This window comes from Saccoglossus kowalevskii, chromosome 8, assembly GCF_978046115.1.
Source record: "Saccoglossus kowalevskii chromosome 8, keSacKowa6.1, whole genome shotgun sequence".
NCBI lineage: Eukaryota > Metazoa > Hemichordata > Enteropneusta > Harrimaniidae > Saccoglossus > Saccoglossus kowalevskii.
Window position 1 is genome coordinate 22515513 of NC_140648.1, and position 20428 is coordinate 22535940.

Consider the following 20428-nt stretch of genomic DNA (forward strand, 5'->3'; position numbering starts at 1 on the left):
CCATTGCGAGGACAAATAGTTCCAATATTTGGAAAAAAAACAGTTTGTTGTAATACATCACGTGTGTGGATTGCAAGTAGAGAATCAGCATGTTACGGGGACTAACAAACACACTACCATTGCACGGACAAATAGTCCCAATATTTGGAAAAAAGCCAGTTTGTTGTAATACATCATGTGTGTGGATTGCAAGTAGAGAATTAGCATGTTCCGGGGACTAACAAACACACTACCATTGCGAGGACAAATAGTCCCAATAAAAACAGTTTGTTGTAATACATCACGTGTGTGGATTGCAAGTAGAGAATCAGCATGTTCCGGGGACTAACAAACACACTACCATTGCGCGGACAAATAGTCCCAATATTTGGAAAAAAGCCAGTTTGTTGTAATACATCATGTGTGTGGATTGCAAGTAGAGAATTAGCATGTTCCGGGGACTAACAAACACACTACCATTGCGAGGACAAATAGTCCCAATATTTGGAAAAAAGCCAGTTTGTTGTAATACATCATGTGTGTGGATTGCAAGTAGAGAATTAGCATGTTCCGGGGACTAACAAACACACTACCATTGCGAGGACAAATAGTTCCAATTTTTGGAAAAAAAAACATTTTGTTATAAAACATCACGTGTGTGGATTGCAAGTAGAGAATTCGCATGTTCCGGGGACTACCAAACACACTACCATTGCGAGGACAAATAGTCCCAATATTTGGAAAAAAGCCAGTTTGTTGTGATACATCATGTGTGTGGATTGCAAGTCGAGAATTAGCATGTTCCGGGGACTAACAAACACACTACCATTGCGAGGACAAATAGTCCCAATATTTGGAAAAAAGCCAGTTTGTTGTAATACATCATGTGTGTGGATTGCATGTAGAGAATTAGCATGTTCCGGGACTAACAAACACACTACCATTGCGAGGACAAATAGTTCCAATTTTTGGAAAAAAAACAGTTTGTTGTAATACATCACGTGTGTGGATTGCAAGTAGAGAATTCGCATGTTCTGGGGACTACCAAACACACTACCATTGCGAGGACAAATAGTCCCAATATTTGGAAAAAAGCCAGTTTGTTGTGATACATCATGTGTGTGGATTGCAAGTAGAGAATCAGCATGTTCTGGGGACTAACAAACACACTACCATTGCGAGGACAAATAGTCCCAATATTTGGAAAAAAGCCAGTTTGTTGTAATACATCATGTGTGTGGATTGCAAGTAGAGAATTAGCATGTTCCGGGGACTAACAAACACACTACCATTGCTAGGACAAATAGTCCCAATATTTGGAAAAAAGCCAGTTTGTTGTAATACGTCATGTGTGTGGATTGCAAGTAGAGAATCAGCATGTTCCGGGGACTAACAAACACACTACCATTGTGAGGACAAATAGTCCCAATATTTAGACAAAATTATTAATTATTAATATAATACAGAATAAACAGACTGAACACAGTTAATTAATAAGCTGCTAAGCTAATTATCTAAGTTTCAATTTGTTGGAAAAAGCTTTTACTATGATACTGAAATTCGTATGCAAATTAGCTAATTCATTTGCACATATTAATTATTAGATATTAATCTATACAAACACTGTGCATGTACTAAGTTTCAATCCACTGAAGGAAAATGTTACATTACAAACAAAACGTGATAAAAAAGTTAATTATTATATATGGATTAATTACAAAACTATTATCAGGAAATCAACTTACAAATGTTATGGTGAGGAATAAACAAGCTGAAATAATTAATTAGTATAAAATTAACTAATTAATTTACACATACTAAATAGAAGCTGTTATTATATGTTGATCTACACACTCAGCAATCATGAACCAAGTTTCAATGAATGTGTGCAAACAAATGCAAAGATACAAATGCTTAGACAATTATTATGCTAATTATCTAAACCATGCATAGGTTTGTAAATATAATCCAGTATATGCATTGGTTCAAGCAGAATATAGTAACCCTCTGCCAAGTTTAATTTCAATCTAGCCAGTGGTTCTTGAGATCAGTGGAACAAGATTTGAAACACAAACTGAAGGAAAATGGACGGACAGACATATTTGCAGCATTAGCTTCTGTTTGTGCTCTGCAAATAATCTTTATAATGCTGTAATCCTGTGTGTTAACAAATGATTAACATTTGTTCAAATGATTTGCTGATGTCAGAATGAAATGACAATACAAGATACTCTTGAAATAAACCAGTATAGGTATAACTTATCAGGGGCACATTTACCAGATATCTGGTAGGTCACACTCAAATAAACAGTACACAGTCTCACAGTGCACAGCAAGAAAGTCAGACAGTCATATTATTTATTCAGTAAAAATAGACTTATCAGAGCACAACTTACAGTACCCCCAAGGCACACACACTAGAATATCTTGTCCTGGGGCTATATTTTTTTTGGAAATTAGTAGCCCAACCAGACTACCAGAGTTTTTTTAAAATCTTATTTTATAAAACTAGTAATATCTATTGACACAACACTGACTTTGGAAATTACAGAAGTAAGGTTTCAAACAAAACAAAATAAAATAAAAGCAATCATAGAGTAATAGTATCATCGTGATTAAGTAAAATCATGTCTAACACTGTGGAGAAAAACACACAACACTTAATGGCGTGACTATCACAAATGGAAGTTATACCGCTAATATTACTCGCATTAAGTTATCACGTACGTCATGAATCGCCATGGTTATATTAAAAAAAGGTTTCGGCTTAAGTTTATTTTTATATTTAGATTATTTAATATCACAACAACAAATTATATATTCAATGTTTAACTATTAATATAATTTTTTTCGAATACATGAATTGAAGGTTTATTTGGATCAACAAAACCTAACCGTGTGATAGTCATTAACAAGACAGTGGCTCGCTTGCAGCGTGTGACTCAGTACAAAACCAGTTTAATGTTTATTCGATTTGGTGAACATTTGTGAAGACCTGCAGAAATGTACTCACTCGTTTATTAGCAAATATAAGCCAGGGGATGGTTAATATGTTTAAAATTCCTGAATAACAATGAACGAGACACTAAATGCCACAAATTCAAACTATTCTGTATCACGAAGGCGGCCATGTTAGTTTTTCAATCGCAATGCATTATGGGGCGTTCACTATGACGAATTCTTGAAATCAGGGCATGTCAAATGTAACAACCAGATTTATCATACAAGTTTCATTTTCAAATGATTTGTACTTTTTAGGACTGTTATGCAAATTAACATATGTTCGTTATCTGACTGTATTTGAAGCTGGCATACATCAAATTGCCAAATTAACGTTATGTAGGTCAATCCGGGGGTGTCCAGCTCGATAACCTGCTGTATGCGTTCACAGGCTGTGAGCAGCTATCAATCCTCGGACGTCACTGAAATACGGTAACACCATAGATTTATTTTTCTGTAATAAGTCTTTTTTCAGCAATGGAGTTGTTTCAGTGTCGAATTTACGAATGATTGGGGGCTTTGGAATTATTAAACATGAATAAACGTAAATTATTCTTACAACAAAGCTAAAAAATCAGTCTAAAAGCCTTTTCAAAATAGTGTGTGTATTCACCAAAAAATTTTGGTTGGTGGCGCTCCCACCTAATTAGCGCAGTTAATTCCGCGTTCACACACGTACAGTGTGTATGCCTAAGGTGTGTGGATATGCTAATTTGGTGGCGCTGTGAGCCACAAAACACCTCCAATGAAAATGTGCGGATTTTAACCACACACATCAATGTTTCTGTACCTACCGAGGACCCCTGTCAGAATAACGTCAAAGGGTATTTTATCAAATTTCTTTTGTTTTTAAAGGGTGTTTTTCCGAGGACAGTCAAAACGTCCTCGGAAGTCTCCCTAGGTCCTCGCAATAAAGGTCGTTTGACCATGCAAAGTCCTCGCAACATATAGCAATCCAAGTACACACACACACACACACACACACACACACACACACACACACACACACACACACACACACACACACACACACACACACACACACACACACACATACGTGGATTGCTATATGTTGTGAGGACTAGGTAACAGCACCCCCCATACGAGGACACCATTTTCCCCTGTACCTACTGCCATAAAATTAAAAAACATATCATCAAATCTATTAAGGATATGCCCTGTTTACGCATTTTTAGAGTATCTCAAAATTTTGCTGACCTGGTTTTTCCTATGCCACAGAGGACAAAATTCCGAGGACTGTGATTTTGTTGCGAGGACAAGGAAATTTCAGGGTGTGTCACTCATAATCTTGTTGCAAGTCCTCGGAAAACATGCAAATAAACAAGATATTTCACTGCTCATCTAAAGCAGAGGTAACTGTTTCAAACATAAACCATTCAAGGCGATGACTTTTGGATTGTTTTTTTTTCTAAAACAGAAATAATTACACTATATTCCTTTTTAATTAGAAATGATTATTGCAAGACAATCCTTTTATATTCCATGTAATGAAGTGAATGTATATATTGTTGCCACTATTCATTGATATTCTATGCAATGAATTGACTGCATTTATTGATGTCAAAATTTTCATTGATACTCCATTCAAAGAAGTGACTTTATTTATTGATGGCAAAATATTCATTGATATTTCATTCAATGAAATGTCTGCATTCACTGATGACCCCAAGAATCTCCCCTCTAGATCTGCCACTGAAAATATTCATTCATATTCTCCATGCAATGAAGTGACTGTATATATTAATTTCACAATATTTATTGATATTCTATGCAATGAAATGACTGTATTATTGTTCGTAAAATATTCATTGACATTCTATGCAATGAAATAATTGCATTTAGTGTTCGCAAAATATTAATTGATATTCCACACAATGAAGTGACTGTATATATTAATGTTAACTATTGATAATCAGTGTATTTAAGTGACTTTATTTTTTCCAAACCAAAATATTCCAAGTAATGAAGGGACTGTATTTATTGTTGCCAACTTTTTTATTGATATTCCATACAAGGAAGTGACTGCATTTATTGCAGCCAACATTTTCATTACAGAGAGGGTAACCTCATACTCACTTTATTAGTACATGCTTCACACAGAAGTCAATACTGTTGTTTTTTAGCATATTACCAAGGCTGAAGTCATTCTCAAATTTCCAAATTATACACATATAAAGTGAATGTTTCAAACATAACTAAAACATAATCTCTACATAATAAATCATTACTGAACATAAAATTTGTTTGAATACCTTTTTTTTATTCTTAATGGTACACACTGAATACATGTACATTAAAAAAATCAGCAATAGTTACATAAAGTAAATGATATCATCACAGCAAATGTCAATGGTGGATAGGGGGTGGGGCGACAACAAATTATCAAATATTCAGGTTTTAATATACATGTATGAGGGGCACACAATGAAACCATCCGTACTTAAACACTAAAAATATGGCAATGCTGCGTGATGGGATGGGTTGTTGTGTGCCCAACAAGTGTTGAACAAGGTGTGATACAGGTTTGTGAAACTGATATAACCATCTTTTAGAGCCCAGGCTTCATCATATTGTGAAGCTTTGAAATTATGTTCATAGTTTATCTATTCATATGCAAACAAGTTTGATCTTGCATACTGTTATTACCTATAATTGAAAATTTATCTGCTCTATTTGAAGTGCATCTAGACAAGCACATAAACCAAAATTAATTTATACTGGATCAATATAAATTGACTTGTTTTGACCATAACCATATATGAAAGCACATGCTAACAGAAGCATTCAAGACACATGTAAGAAAGATGAAACTCATTCTTGCATGTATTACATATTTGATAACCCACCCCCAACCAACTAAATGGCATACAGAAGACCTGTAGCCAGAGTTAAGAATAATGCTGTTTTGACTTTGATTGCCTTTTATATGTTGTTATCAGATTGTACACACAATACTTTATGTTTTTCCATGATCTGCTGGCCAGTACTTGATTCTCTTTCAGACAGTTAGTACATTCAATCTTTCCAGGAACTTTTAACATTCTGATATTTCTCATAAAATAGTTTTTAACTATTGTCCGTTCTTCTGTGGTCCACATCTTTTTCTCATCACTCACACCTAAGCACAAGAGAAAATGTAATTAAACCATAAGAGGTCCAAAAGAACTTAGTGCATGGAAATAAAACTGTCTAGTATTCAAGACTTAATGATAGCAAGCAATGTAGAAACCACAAGACAAATTAATTTTTAACTGAGAGCAAAATATATATGACTTCGTGCTTAGGAAGGGAATACAATCAATCAATTATAATACCTTTATCAGGTTCTCTCTGTAAATAAGCTTTCTTAGTTTCTGACTGCATAGGGTTATCTGTGGAAGTTCTCTTGTTATACAGTGATGACATGATTACATCTGGAATAAAAATAACACAAATCAAGGCAGTTAGTAAATGAAGCTGAAATCACAAGTAATGGAGCACTGAAAACAAACCCAAAAGAATGACACCCTCGAAGGTTTCGCACACTATACTTTGTCTACATTCACTAGGAAAGTACTTTTTTGTTGCGAGCAGTTCAAATTTATGAGTTAAGACGTTATTCAGGAAATTTCTCCCAAACAAGCATGGATACTCTACTCCTACAAGCAGGAGATTTGTGATGGAATGCAACAACTAATGATACTTTCTGCAGAAAACCCATTTACCAGACATTATTTAGCAATAAGAGGTCAAGTACTAGTACAGGGATGTGTTCAATGAGCGAGATGCAGAAAAAACACATTATTTAAGAGGCCATTTCCATCCATTATGGCAGCGAGAAATCCATTATTTCAATTATAATGCCCAAAATGTAGTGATGTGCTCAAGAAAAAGGACAACAACTCTGTTGTTATTGCGTCCTGACTTTAACACGTTCACAAACAAATGGCATACAAAAACATGTTTATAGGTAATTTTGCAATTAAAAAGACCAGGATTTTCTAACTTAAACGACTAGTAATGGATTTGTTGTTTAAACAATCTTCACAAGTGCGGACAATTTGGTATATTGCTGATCTTTTTTGTGCATTGTCCTCAAGCACTACCCTGTTATTGTCTGATAATGTTACAGCATCTGGTACTGATCAACCAATGAAACCACACGATAACTAATAAGAGATAAAATAAAAACAATACCTTCCGCTGATTTTTTCTTCTTTTTTGGTGAGGAATCACTGGTAGAATATGTGGAGGTTCTTTTATTAGAAACTTGTGTCTTGTTCACAGCAAGATCTAGATTTGAATTAATAGATAAGAAAATTTAATGCTGTTTAATATTAATTGTCATTTTATCATTTTCCATGATAAATATTGTGGTGGAATACAATTTCTGTAGGTATGGGATGGGAAAATACTGATATAGAGATAACAAGCAAAGCAGTGACCGTAGACTTGAAGAGAACGTACACAAGTGTTATTATGACAAGTGTGTAGTGTAACTTGCTGAAAACTTGGTCAGAATAAGTAATGACTTTGCAAAGACTAAAAATTACGTGACCAACTAGGACTGAGTAGGAGAAATCGCCTGTACAGTTGTGCTGACTAGAGTGATATTTAACACATTTTATAGCAAGTCACTGTCAACATTGTTGGGAGTTTAATAGTTATGGTGTACTCACTTTGAACCAACTTGGAATCCTGACTCCAACAAGTGAGGATTGACTGGGGATGTGTAGATGTGTGTACCAGCCACAGAAAGCCGATACCAGCTTATCTGTCACTTGACTATTGTAGGGGTGCACCCATAGGAAAGCGGATTGAACCAGGCCATTAACGTCAATGAATTCCTACATTGCTTATTAGTTGGAATAATACTGGTGTACTTTGGATTTAACACTGGTACCAGTGGTAATCGCACAGGAGGAATGGTTAGAGGACTCTATTGACCGGGTAATTTAACTAAGATAGCAAACCCCTAACTCAACCACAGACACCCAAATGTGACCCTGGTAATCTGAGAATAAGCTCGTTGTAGACCACTCAGGAGACCCTGTGGGAACCCTATCCACTGAACCAATAAAGTGCTACCAGTGGTGTTAGGAAAGCTGACTCACCGCTGACTTATTTTATAACCAGTGGCCAGTTATTTAATAAAGTGCTAGAAAATATTTCTTGGACGAGTTGTTTCAAGTTAAAATTGCAACTGAGAACACAGATTAGTTACAGTTAAAAATAAGTTTAGTCTTACGGTAAGGGAAATAAAATTACCTTCAACAGATTTCTTCATAGGTAAAAGGAAATCCGTCTTCTTAAGTTCTAGGGATGGAGTATGCACAGAAGCTCTCTTTGACATGTGCGTCTTAGAATCTTCTGAAGCTAAAAATAAAAAAAAATACAATTTTATCAGAACAATCAATATGGCAAATGCAATTAATTTTGAACAAAATTATACCATGCATGTCTGGAAAACAGTTAAACAGATAAATTGATGTTATATTCAGTTGTTATTTCAAGTACTGTCTTTGTCCCAAATACCAATGAATCAAATCACGTTCAAGAATTCAACAAGTCATTGTCAATGACACGTCCCCGTTCCGTTCATATTTGAGTGACATATACATTCAAAGCAGATCATGATCGAAATGCACCTGCATATGTACAACACATTGAACAAAATCCATCCATGCATGACTGAGATCCGGTTCTGGAATTGGGAAAATACATGATTTTGATGCATTTTCGGCCTTAAAATGGCCATCATTCAGCTATTGTTAAGCGGATCATGAAACAAACGCACATATCTATTTGTGACATGATGTATCTTGTGTGTGTGAAGTTTGAACTTGATCAATCCAGACATGTCTTGGATACGGATCCAGAACTGAATTTTTTAAAACAAAATGGCCACCAGTCGGCCATTTTGAACTTGATCTGGAAAAAAAAATGACGTGCATCAAGGTCCTATTATGTTTAATGTATGTACCAAATTTCAACAAAATCCGTCCATGCATAACTGAGATCCGGGTTCGGAATGGTGAAAATGTGCGATTTCAACCTTAAAGCGGCCGCCATTTGGCTATCGTTAATGAAATCATGAAACAAATACACATACATATTTGTGACATGATGTACCTTGTGTGTGTGAAGTTTGAACTTGATCAATCCAGACATGTCTCGGATGCGGATCCAGAACTGAATTCTTTAAAACAAAATGGCCGCCAGTCGGCCATTTCGAACTTGATCCAGAAAAAAAATAACGTGCATCAAGGTCCTATTATGTTTAATGTATGTACCAAATTTGACTGAAATCCGTCCGTGCATAACTGAGATCCGGGTCTGGAATGGTGAAAATGTGCGATATCAATGCATTTTCGGCCTTGAAGCGGCCGCCATTTGGCTATCGTTAATGAGATCATGAAACAAATGCACATACATAATTGTGACATGATGTACCTTGTGTGTGTGAAGTTTGAACTCGATCAATCCAAGCATGTCTCAGATACGGATCCAGAACTGAATTCTTTAAAACAAAATGGCCGCCAGTTGGCCATTTCAAACCCGATCCCCCCCCCCCCCCGCCAAAAAAAAAAAGACGTGCATCAAGGTCCTATTATGTTTAATGTATGTACCAAATTTGAACGAAATACGTCCATGCATAACTGAGATCCGGGTCCGGAATGGTGAAAATGTCTGATTTTGATGCATTTTCGGCCTTAAAATGGCCGCTATTCGGCTATCGTTATCGGATCATGAAAAAAATGCATGTGCATATGTCCCATATAATGTGTGATGTATGAGTGAAGTTTGAACTTAATTGGCCCATGCATGTTCGAGATACAGGTGATCACGGACGCACGCACACAGGGCAAAACATAAGTCCCCGTTTTCGGACTACGTTCGAACGGGGACTAATAAGCTCACTTCAGAAATAAAACTGTTGCCAGTCAGACAATGTTAATCACATCATGAAAAAAAAAAACTTTGTGAGATGATCATACAGAATTTGAGTGAAATAAGTACAGCCATGACTGGGAACTGTAAAATGTCTCTCATTATGTCTAAAAATGGCAGCTTACCTGCTTCTACAATACAACGTGATATATCTTCTCTAAATTGCACTATGTTGTCCATGTCATACATTAATTTTGTAGACTGTCCATTAGCAAACTGCTCTGCAAACTGAAAAGTATTATGACATTATCAGCAATAAAATAAACATTGCTGTCGATACAACGGCCTGATATATGATACATACATTGAGAAAGTACTGTAAAACCATTTATTTTCACTGACATTTAATATATCACTATTTTAATTTTAAATGCAGCTGAAAGTCCATAATTACCTTGATGACTAACACACCACATGATACAGCATCATCTTGCATTGTATGATCCACTTTCAATATAGTATAAGTACTGACTTCACCCTTCTTACTTGCATAATTACTAAAAGATAACAGATATTTTAGTTGTTGAAATTGAAAAATCTTGTGCAAGAGTTAGGTGCATTTTTTGTGTTACGGTAAGTAAACTATGGCATGTAGGTGGCACAGGATCCTACTGATAATTTATAGCAAACACTTGTATCAAGAATAATACTTGAAGTAGGAGTGCATATGGATCCAACCTTATCCAATTCTTGGTAATTTGCTCCACAACTACATGTATGTCATATTTTGTTATAGCAACCAAACACTCTTGGGGACATAGTTATGTTCAAACAATAACTACCTATTTCTCATACTACAGTATATCCCAGAACTTTGAGTTAAATTAAAAATCTACAAAATTATGCAAAAACAGAAAAAAATCAATTATAATTGAACTCTTCCTACTTACTTCCAATTCCGCTGAATTGTCACCATTGTCTCTTTACTTTCACCAGTAGAATTCAGATATATTATTTCATGACTTTTTTGCTTAACCACCTGTAAAGCATTACAAAAATCAATTCTCATATTGGACAGAAATAAACTAGTCATTGAAAATGACACAGTCCCCGTTAAATATTTGAAAGTTTTCTTTGTGCTCGTCATATTAAAGCGGAGGGGTTGTCGCGAGCGTGTCCTTGAAACTTGAGTTCCAAGTGGTGTATACAACAGATTGTTTATTTACATCAAAACACATGTTCCGTGTAGTAGTAATATGGCCAAAATAAAAACAGCCGTTATTCTGCCATCTTTGATCTGATTATGAAACACACTTGATATGTACGATGTATGTGCCAATACGAATGAAAATGGTACATAAATTGTGGAAATATAGTAGTAAGGCCAAAAAGTCAAATGGCTGTCACAATTTGTCATGGACATGCATCCTAACATGTATAAAGTAAATGTATGTGCCAAATTTGAATGAAAACTGACAGAGCACATCCAAGATACCACATAAAAAAAAAAAAAAGATGCAAAATTCAATTGATCCAATTGCAAAATAAATCGTCATGGACATGTATCTTAGCATGTACATGTATAATCTATGTACCAAGTTTGAATGACAACTGACAAAGCATGTCCAAAATACAAAATTTTCAAAAAACAAGATGGCTGCTAGTCGGTCATTTTGAATCGAATCGCTGAACCACTGCATGTGCATATGTCCCACATAAGATACTAGGCACATGCAAAGAATTAACATAATCGGTCCAAAGGGATTCTGAGATATGACTCCGGACGGACGCACGGATCATTCGAACAGGGACTAATAAAATTGTTCAGTACTGATGGATTTATGCAAAGCAAATGGAAAACAATTATACAAGAATTTTAGAGTCAACTGTAAAATTGAAAATGGTGCCTGAATTATTTACAGTATTTTACAACTTACCACAAGTGTCCAATGTCCATTTATTATGCCAGAATTAGTTGTTTCTCCACCTTCAAACATAGCACCTATTACCATCTCATACTTGGAAAGATTTATCTGTAAATACATTGTATGCATTAGTAATAATACACATGACTAGTAACAATTGTTGCTAAATGGAAGAAACAAATTTCCACTAGCTGACTAGTCTGGAAAATATTAAATGATAATTACCTTTTTTGGTTTGGCCATTTCACCCTTCAAACAAATAGATGTCATTAAATTGTGGTCAAAAAAAAGAATGGCCTGAAAACAATATAAAATTACATTGTCAGCAATGAAATAAAGGAGATTATGTTTAATGATAAGCAATGAATAAACTGTGGCAACAAAGCATAACAGCAGACACCAATGGAGGAAATAAGTACTAAAAAACTGTTGAAGTGCACTACACTTTGGATATTATGCACTAATGAAATAAATATATTTCAATACATATACACTGTATTTTACATAATATTCACGTCAGATAGCATCATTTCGTCCGATTGTGAATGCCCAACACAGACCTGACAAACTTTCATAGAGAATGGTCAATCAGAATGCATCTTTAAATAGTAGCACAAATTATTAACAGATTCTAGTAGTTACTCAAGTGACTTATAAATGAATGAGTGTCAAATGTTAAACACTTTTTTAATCTCATTGATGATCATTATATATCTAAGGCATTCCCATTGAGGTCAGGTCAACAAAGAAGTTGTGAATCAGAGACCCCCCTCCCATCCCCTCCATTAATCTGCCATGCTGTTATGTTGACAGAAAAGAGAATCAGAGAGACCCACACTCCACAATCATCATAAACAAACACAGACTAAATAACACAAATACCAATGGTAACCAGTCAAATATCAAATTACAAAAGCAATATTGGGGAAAATACAACCAAATATGTTATCATACCAATTTAAGTTTGATTGAAAATGACATTGATATGTGAACAAAGTCTATCAATTTTGAACAAATTATCACTGTCAGGGTCAGGGATACCCTGAAACAGAATATCTACAAGAAAAACAAGATTTCTTTCCATTGAGCAGCAATAAGTAAAAGTTTACCAAAATCTTTATCATTCAATATGCAATTAAATCTTAAACTCAGCTTCCCAATTCAGCCATCACCATTCCACCTGTTCAGAACCTTTCAACATAAAATAAATACCTTTTTCTCTCTTGTGGCAATATAAATAGCAGAGTTCACAATATCATCTGACAGCTTTTTTTTATGGCCCAGGTCCAATATACTGTTCTTCATTATCGAGTAGGGCCCTACTTTCATTGTATCTACATCACCTGTAAAACAACATAAACCATTCAAAAACCCTATTACAATAAATACTTTTTCTATCAGGTTGATGTGGTTGTATCTTGTAGATCTGTATAAGCATCAGTGGCAGTCTTTTTCAGATACGCATGTTTACCTTCACAACATCTTCAACTAATGGAAGAAATTTTGGCATGTTCCTCTTCCTTTCATTCATAGTATTAAGTGCATGTAAATACTGAACACCAAGTGCCTTAGGAAATGGTGAATTAAACTGAACACTAAATATATGAACAAACCTTTAGAAACATCTTCATCATCAATATGCATACATTTGTCTTGTAGTTTTCCATTTATATCTGTATTATTATTATTATTATTATTCATTTCTTGAAATTCCTCATCTTCAATGATATTACCAGTATTCAGTAGGTCTTCATTCTCACATTCATCTATAATTCACACAATTTTGAAAAGTTAGTAAGCCAAATGACAAATATCATACGACTTATTTCAATTCTCGTCCTAAGACAGTGCTCAAAGAGATTACAGCATAACTACTGCAAAGATTGTTCAGTGTCATTGATAAAAACTATTTCCTGAACAAATACTAACCTAATATCAATACACAATAGACTGTTCATTCTATCGGTCATTCTGGTTTTTCTGCTGGCATATACAAGAGGACAATTTTTGTTGTTATCTTTAACAGTGTCAGCAAATACTGATAATCGTTGGCTAGTGTATATTTGATACTAATAACAATTCCCCATAATCATTGATTGAAATTCCATCAACAAATTCAGGCATTTCAATTTAGGGAAAGGTGACCAGCCTATATGCTAGTTCCATATTTGACATACAACTAAAGAAGGTGACGATGATTGAGTAAAAACAATAGTTGGAGTGTCATAGCAGTGAAACGCAGAATTTATCATGGGATAAAACACTACTCACCATCTATGTTGATTTCTATTTCATCAAGTCCTTTGTTCTTGAATTCTCCAATATTTCCTTTCTCAAATGCCATCAGAATTCTGCTGACCTTTGCAATTTGTAATGTATTCTGTGGAAGTCTGTAAAACTCTCGATGGACTCTTATGTCATGTCCCAAAAATCCAGCAAGGATGTCTTGCTCATTGTCCTTCAAATTGAAGATTTGTGACATTGTAGCAATTTGTTTCCTTAAATTTGTAGAGGTGAACCGTTCAGCATGTTCAATGCCACATTTTGTTACAAACTTTCTCAGGCATACTGTTGCACGTACTGGGCGCAGTGAGTTTTGTAAACACGCAAAAATGTATGGATTTGCCACATTGACTTCAACAGCTTTTCTTTTTTCAATAAGTAATTTTATCTGATTACAGTGATCCTTGGTTAATAGAACAGGCACATTTCTTCCTCTTTTGCCTTTTATTTCAACTCTATCAATCAAACGACACAGATTTTGCTCCCAACTTGTCAAAGATGAACCAGCTTCTTGATTGACTCCTCTTACTTCTTTAAAATCTTCTAGAAGCATTCTTTCCATTTCCCCACTCCTCCTCCTATTGAATAAAATCAATTGGGCTAACGTTATCTCGCTCAAATTCTTCCAGGTTGATGTGGTTGTATCTTCTTGTAGATCTTTATAAGCATCAGTGGCAGTCTTTTTCAGATACACGTTTACCTTCACAACATCTTCAACTAATGGAAGAAATTTTGGCATGTTCCTCTTCCTTTCATTCATAGTATTAAGTGCATGTGAACTTATCGACTGTGCCCACTGTATCTCACACAATTTAAGGAATTTCTTAGCTGCTAATTCGTTGGTAGAGTCTTCATTTTTGATTGCCTCAGCCATGCAGATTGTAGTACATTTCTTTAGAGAGTGACCCAACTTTAATGCGAGAGAAGGTTTTCCAAGAACTCTGTCGTCAAGGTTATAGTCTGCCAACTGCTGTGTTGCCTGGATTACGATTTCAAACTTTGAAGGATGAATATATTCTTTTAGGGAGGATGCATTTTTCTTACTGATCTTTCTAAGTTGTATTAGAAGTTTTGCAAGTTCTCTCATTTTCTGCTTCACGTACTGGATCTTTGCAGATTCTGTACCAACTTTCATATATTCCCTGGATCCAAATTCTATGATAAGATCATCATTTCTTGCAATTACTGCCACTTCATCCTGAGTCATTCTAGATAGCACTCTGTCCGCCATACCCTCTGTAACATTATCACTATGTGGTAATAACATTCCTGCTACTTGTTGTATTCTTCGGTGAATTATTTTTGGTGTTGCATTTTCAAACAGTTTGACAGGACATGTCTTGTTGTGTTTATACAGTTCTGCTTTGATGAACCAACCCAAACATTCAGGACAAGGGAGATACTGCGATACAGGAACTGTAAATGATGGTCTTCTGTATGGTATGATATAGCCATATCCATCTTTAAGTATTTCAACATTATGAGCATGGTTGCCTTTATTTGTTAGTTTCTGCCATAAAATTTTCCTTTCGGTACTTCCCTTTCTGAAACTTAATGCATATACAACATCTTTCTCTGTACTGTGTTTATTCTCAAAATGCCTTGGTAACTTTGGATATTTGTTCATGCAGTAAACACAGTAAGCAAATTTGTCCCATTTTCTTTTCCTATTGGAATTATTTGTTGTTTGAACCTGCACCGAGGAAGGATTCACAGAACTGATTTGGATGTCATTCTTAAGATTCTTTGTAGTAGATGATGTACTAGGCAGATTTCTTTTTTCTGAAGACTTTACAAACTCTATGCTCATTTCACCTGCAGAAGTATTTTGATGATTCTTGTTTTCTTTCCCATGAAACTTTGATGACAATGGTGACACAGTATTGAATTCAACAGACTCACAATCCGACAGATCAGGAACAATGATACTATTGGAACAATTATCACTACTTTGACAGATAGCAGCTGATTGGCAAACCTTATCTTTGGGGCTTATGCTAGATTTCATCCATGGCTTGTCATTTCCTGTAGTTTTCACATCACTGATACTATGCATATCTAATTCACAAGAAAAAGATACATCCGACTCACAATCTGAATTTGGTTCATAAGTAGGGTCAGCATCAGAATCGTCATAGTCTTCTTCAAAGTTTTCACTATCATTTTCATCTTCATTGTCATGAGTAGCTGCAGTTTTTACTTCCATTGAAGGATGAGTTTTAACCTTAGTTTGTACAGGTGTGAGAGGCCTAACTTTAACAACATTTTTACTTCTATCCCATTTAGATTGCAGAAATGGAAAAGAAATTTCAGAATCAGAAATGTCAGATTCACAGTCTGATTCCAAAACAATGTTTGAATCATATTTTTTAAACAAGGTTGATGATTTACGTACATTTTTACAGGAATTAGTATAACCTGGGGTGAGAAATTCTTCTGGTGAGGTTATAAATGGCAAAATGACTCTTCTTTTTAATGATTTTGTCTTGCCTCTATCTGACCCACCATTGACATCATTATGTACCAAACATGATTCTGGTTTCAAGTTGCCACCATCTGGTTCACTTCTGGCAGTTAAAATACTGTTCTGTAAGATGAATGATCCTGAATTCAAATTGCCACTATCTGGTTCATTTCTGACAGGTAGCACACTATTCTGTATTATACACGATTTTGGTCTCACGTAGACACCATCCGAACCATGTGCAATATACGATTCAAGATTCACGATACCACCATCTAGCTCAAACATGCCAGGCAATATACATGCTTCTGGTTCTGAGTTGCAACTATCTAGTTTACTTCTGTCAATCTGCGTGAAATGTGATTCTGGTTCAGTGTTGCAGTCAACAGATTCACTACTGGCATTGTGGGTAACATGTGACTCTGGTTCAGTGTTGAAGTCAACAGGTTCACTACTGGCATTGTGGGTGACATGTGATTCTGGTTCAGTGTTGCAGTCAACAGGTTCACTACTGGCATTGTGGGTAACATGTGATTCTGGTTCAGTGTTGAAGTCAACAGGTTCACAACTGGCTTTGGCATCATTGTGTACCAAACATGATTCTGGTTTCAAGTTGCCACCATCTGGTTCACTTCTGGCAGGTAAAATACTGTTCTGTAAGATGAATGATCCTGAATTCAAATTGCCACCATCTGGTTCAGTTCTGACAGGTAGCACACTATTCTGTATTATACACGATTTTGGTCTCACGTAGCCACCAACCGAACCATGTGCAATATACGATTCAAGATTCACGATACCACCATCTGGCTCGAACCTGGCAGGCAATAGACATGCTACTGGTTCTGAGTTGCAACTATCAAGTTTACTTCTGTCAATCTGCGTGAAATGTGATTCTGGTTCAGTGTTGCAGTCAACAGATTCACTACTGGCATTGTGGGTAACATGTGATACTGGTTCAGTGTTGCAGTCAACAGGTTCACTACTGGCATTGTGGGTAACATGTGATTCTGGTTCAGTGTTGAAGTCAACAGGTTCACAACTGGCTTTGGCATCATTGTGTACCAAACATGATTCTGGTTTCAAGTTGCCACCATCTGGTTCACTTCTGGCAGGTAAAATACTGTTCTGTACAATGAATGATCCTGAATTCAAATTGCCACTATCTGGTTCAGTTCTGACAGGTAGCACACTATTCTGTTTTATACACGATTTTGGTCTCAGGTAGCCACCATCCGAACCATGTGCAATATACGATTCAAGATTCACGATATCACCATCTGGCTCAAACCTGGCAGGCAATAGACATGCTTCTGGTTCTGAGTTGCAACTATCTGGTTTACTTCTGTCAATCTGTGTGAAATGTGATTCTGGTTCAGTGTTGCAGTCAACAGGTTCACTACTGGCATTGTGGGTAACATGTGATTCTGGTTCAGTGTTGAAGTCAACAGGCTCACTACTGGCATGGTGGTTAACATGTGATTCTGATTCTGTGTTGCAGTCAATAGGTTTACTACTGGCATTGTGGGTAACATGTGATTCTGGTTCAGTGTTGAAGTCAACAGGCTCACAACTGGCTTTGGCATCATTATGTACCAAACATGATTCTGGTTTCAAGTTGCCACCATCTGGTTCACTTCTGGCAGGTAAAATACTGTTCTGTACAATGAATGATCCTGAATTCAAATTGCCACTATCTGGTTCAGTTCTGACAGGTAGCACACTATTCTGTATTATACACGATTTTGGTCTCACGTAGCCACCATCTGAACCATGTGCAATATACGATTCAAGATTCACGATACCACCATCTGGCTCAAACCTGGCAGGCAATAGACATGCTTCTGGTTCTGAGTTGCAACTATCTGGTTTACTTCTGTCAATCTGTGTGAAATGTGATTCTGGTTCAGTGTTGCAGTCAACAGGTTCACTACTGGCATTGTGGGTAACATGTGATTCTGGTTCAGTGTTGAAGTCAACAGGCTCACTACTGGCAATGTGGGTAACATGTGATTCTGGTTCTATATTGCAACCACCTGGTTCACAACTCGCATTGTAGGTGCCGTGTGATTCTGGTTCAGTGTTGCAGTCAATAGGTTCACAATTGGCATGGTGGTTAACATGTGATTCTGATTCTGTGTTGCAGTCAACAGGTTTACTACTGGCATTGTGGGTGACATGTGATTCTGGTTCAGTGTTGTAGTCAACAGGTTCACTACTGGCATTGTGGGTGACATGTGATTCTGGTTCAGTGTTGTAGTCAACAGGTTCACTACTGGCATTGTGGGTAATATGTGATTCTGGTTCAGTGCTGCAGTCAACAGGTTCACTACTAGCATTGTGGTTGACATGTGATTCTGGTTCTGTATTGCAACAATCTTGTTCACAACTCGCATTGTAGGTGCCGTGTGATTCTGGTTCAGTGTTGCAGTCAACAGGTGGTTCACTACTGGCATTGCGGGTGACATATGATTCAGGTTCAGTGTTACAGCCATCAAGCTCAACACAAGCAAGTAAGGCATTACTGTTCATGACACATGATTCTGATTGTTTGTTTCCACCACCAGGAACTTTTTTCTATAGATAAAGAAATAATCCAATGCGATTTAGGTTAAGCATACATCTTGCAATAGTGCATTGATAATTATAACTGTATACCAGGAACTAAGTGTATTGCAAATAGTACCTAAAGACTTGTTTTTCCCAACTTATTCAGGGAGATTACAAGATTACAAAAGCATATACTAATTAGATACATGATATTTATGTTTGTCACTTCTCTCAGGTACAGACACATGTGCTTTCTGTGTTACTACTGACACTAATCTACACCAGCTGATATGAATACTATTTTGCACATTATTCTCAAAACAAAAAGCTACCCAAAAGCCAAAACATAAAAAAATCCAACTGTGTAGATAAAATACAGATTAAATATTTAATAATATTCAAAAAATAGAAAATATGGGCAGTTTTGGCCAAATATTGAGAATGGTCAATGAAGGCAGAAAATTATGCAAAGAAAGACAAGGAGGAACCAGAACAGAAAATTACCTAAACTTCAAGAAAAAATCACCAATAATGCTCTGAAAACAACAAAACATTTTGATGTTTTGATATGACAAACAAGTCAAAATACCACCACTGTCAAGCAAATAACAAATTTACAAAACAAGTCACTGTCAATGCCCTAGTCCCTGCTCAGTTTTTAGTGACCGCATTAAATATAAACAATGAAAATGTAGAGAAATTACAATAAATGTTAGGAGATTATTCAACATGTTAAAATATGGTGTTACATCAAATGGCATCATATTCATGTTTTGTTCAGTCAAAGTGACACCTCTTATGAAAAAATCCACATAATCCACACATAATACAGTTGGACATTTTGAATCAAATAGCAAAACAAAACATATATGTTTTACATACCAAAATCTGTTAAAGCATAAAGCATATTTATGAAACTATGAAAAAAAAAAAGCATAGCTGCCAGATTGAAGCAAATCACCAAACAGATTCACACGTGATAGTGTCATGTTCTCAAGTTTGAATAAAACTGACCCAGACATGCCTGAGAAACGGTTTACGAGCGTGTGAGGGAACAAAAATATATACTAGTCTCTCAAAAGTCATTGAAACAAAAAAAAAAAAAATCAACTTGTGTAATGTATTGTCTTTGTACTGATTTTCAACAAAATTGTTGAAATGTTGATTTTTGGTGTGTTATTGGACTAAAAAAATCGCCAGTTGGCCATTCTGAATCAACAAAACAAAATAAAGTGATCATGCAAGGAGTAAATGCAATCAGCAAAAGCATCCTTGAGAAACAATGACAATGGCAGGTGCAAATTTTTGAGATTTTATTGTTTTTGGAAAAGGATGC

General features: G+C 35.8%; 2 protein-coding genes across 2 annotated transcripts; both read right to left on the bottom strand.

Annotated features, from left to right (window-relative positions):
- Positions 1-5239: 5239 nt before the first annotated feature.
- LOC146739428 (uncharacterized) lies at positions 5240-13037 on the bottom strand. The gene is made up of 10 exons (XM_085502962.1): positions 13008-13037; positions 12021-12092; positions 11808-11903; positions 10821-10909; positions 10325-10427; positions 10056-10158; positions 8248-8355; positions 7177-7272; positions 6315-6413; positions 5240-6118 (listed from the first exon to the last, which is right to left on the bottom strand). Exons 2-10 carry the CDS (start codon positions 12063-12065, stop codon positions 5889-5891), a joined length of 969 nt encoding a protein of 322 aa, XP_085359088.1. The 5' UTR covers positions 12066-12092; positions 13008-13037; the 3' UTR covers positions 5240-5888.
- Positions 13038-14058: 1021 nt separating this feature from the next.
- LOC146739429 (uncharacterized) lies at positions 14059-15345 on the bottom strand. Its single transcript, XM_085502780.1, has one exon. The coding sequence runs from the start codon at positions 15343-15345 to the stop codon at positions 14059-14061; it is 1287 nt and encodes a 428-aa protein (XP_085358906.1).
- Between the last annotated feature and the right edge of the window lie 5083 nt (positions 15346-20428).

What these genes read in the sequence shown, in the direction of transcription:
- LOC146739428 (XM_085502962.1), bottom strand. Translation starts at nt 12,065, where the DNA reads ATGACATCTATTTGTTTGAAGGGTGAAATGGCCAAACCAAAAAAG. An exon ending in ACGTTGTATTGTAGAAGCAG is followed by an intron (nt 8,356 to 10,055) that starts GTAAGCTGCCAT and finishes TTTTATTTTTAG; the next exon opens with CTTCAGAAGATTCTAAGACG. An exon ending in ACAGAGAGAACCTGATAAAG is followed by an intron (nt 6,119 to 6,314) that starts GTATTATAATTG and finishes TCTTGTGCTTAG; the next exon opens with GTGTGAGTGATGAGAAAAAG.
- LOC146739429 (XM_085502780.1), bottom strand. Translation starts at nt 15,345, where the DNA reads ATGTTATTACCACATAGTGATAATGTTACAGAGGGTATGGCGGACAGA.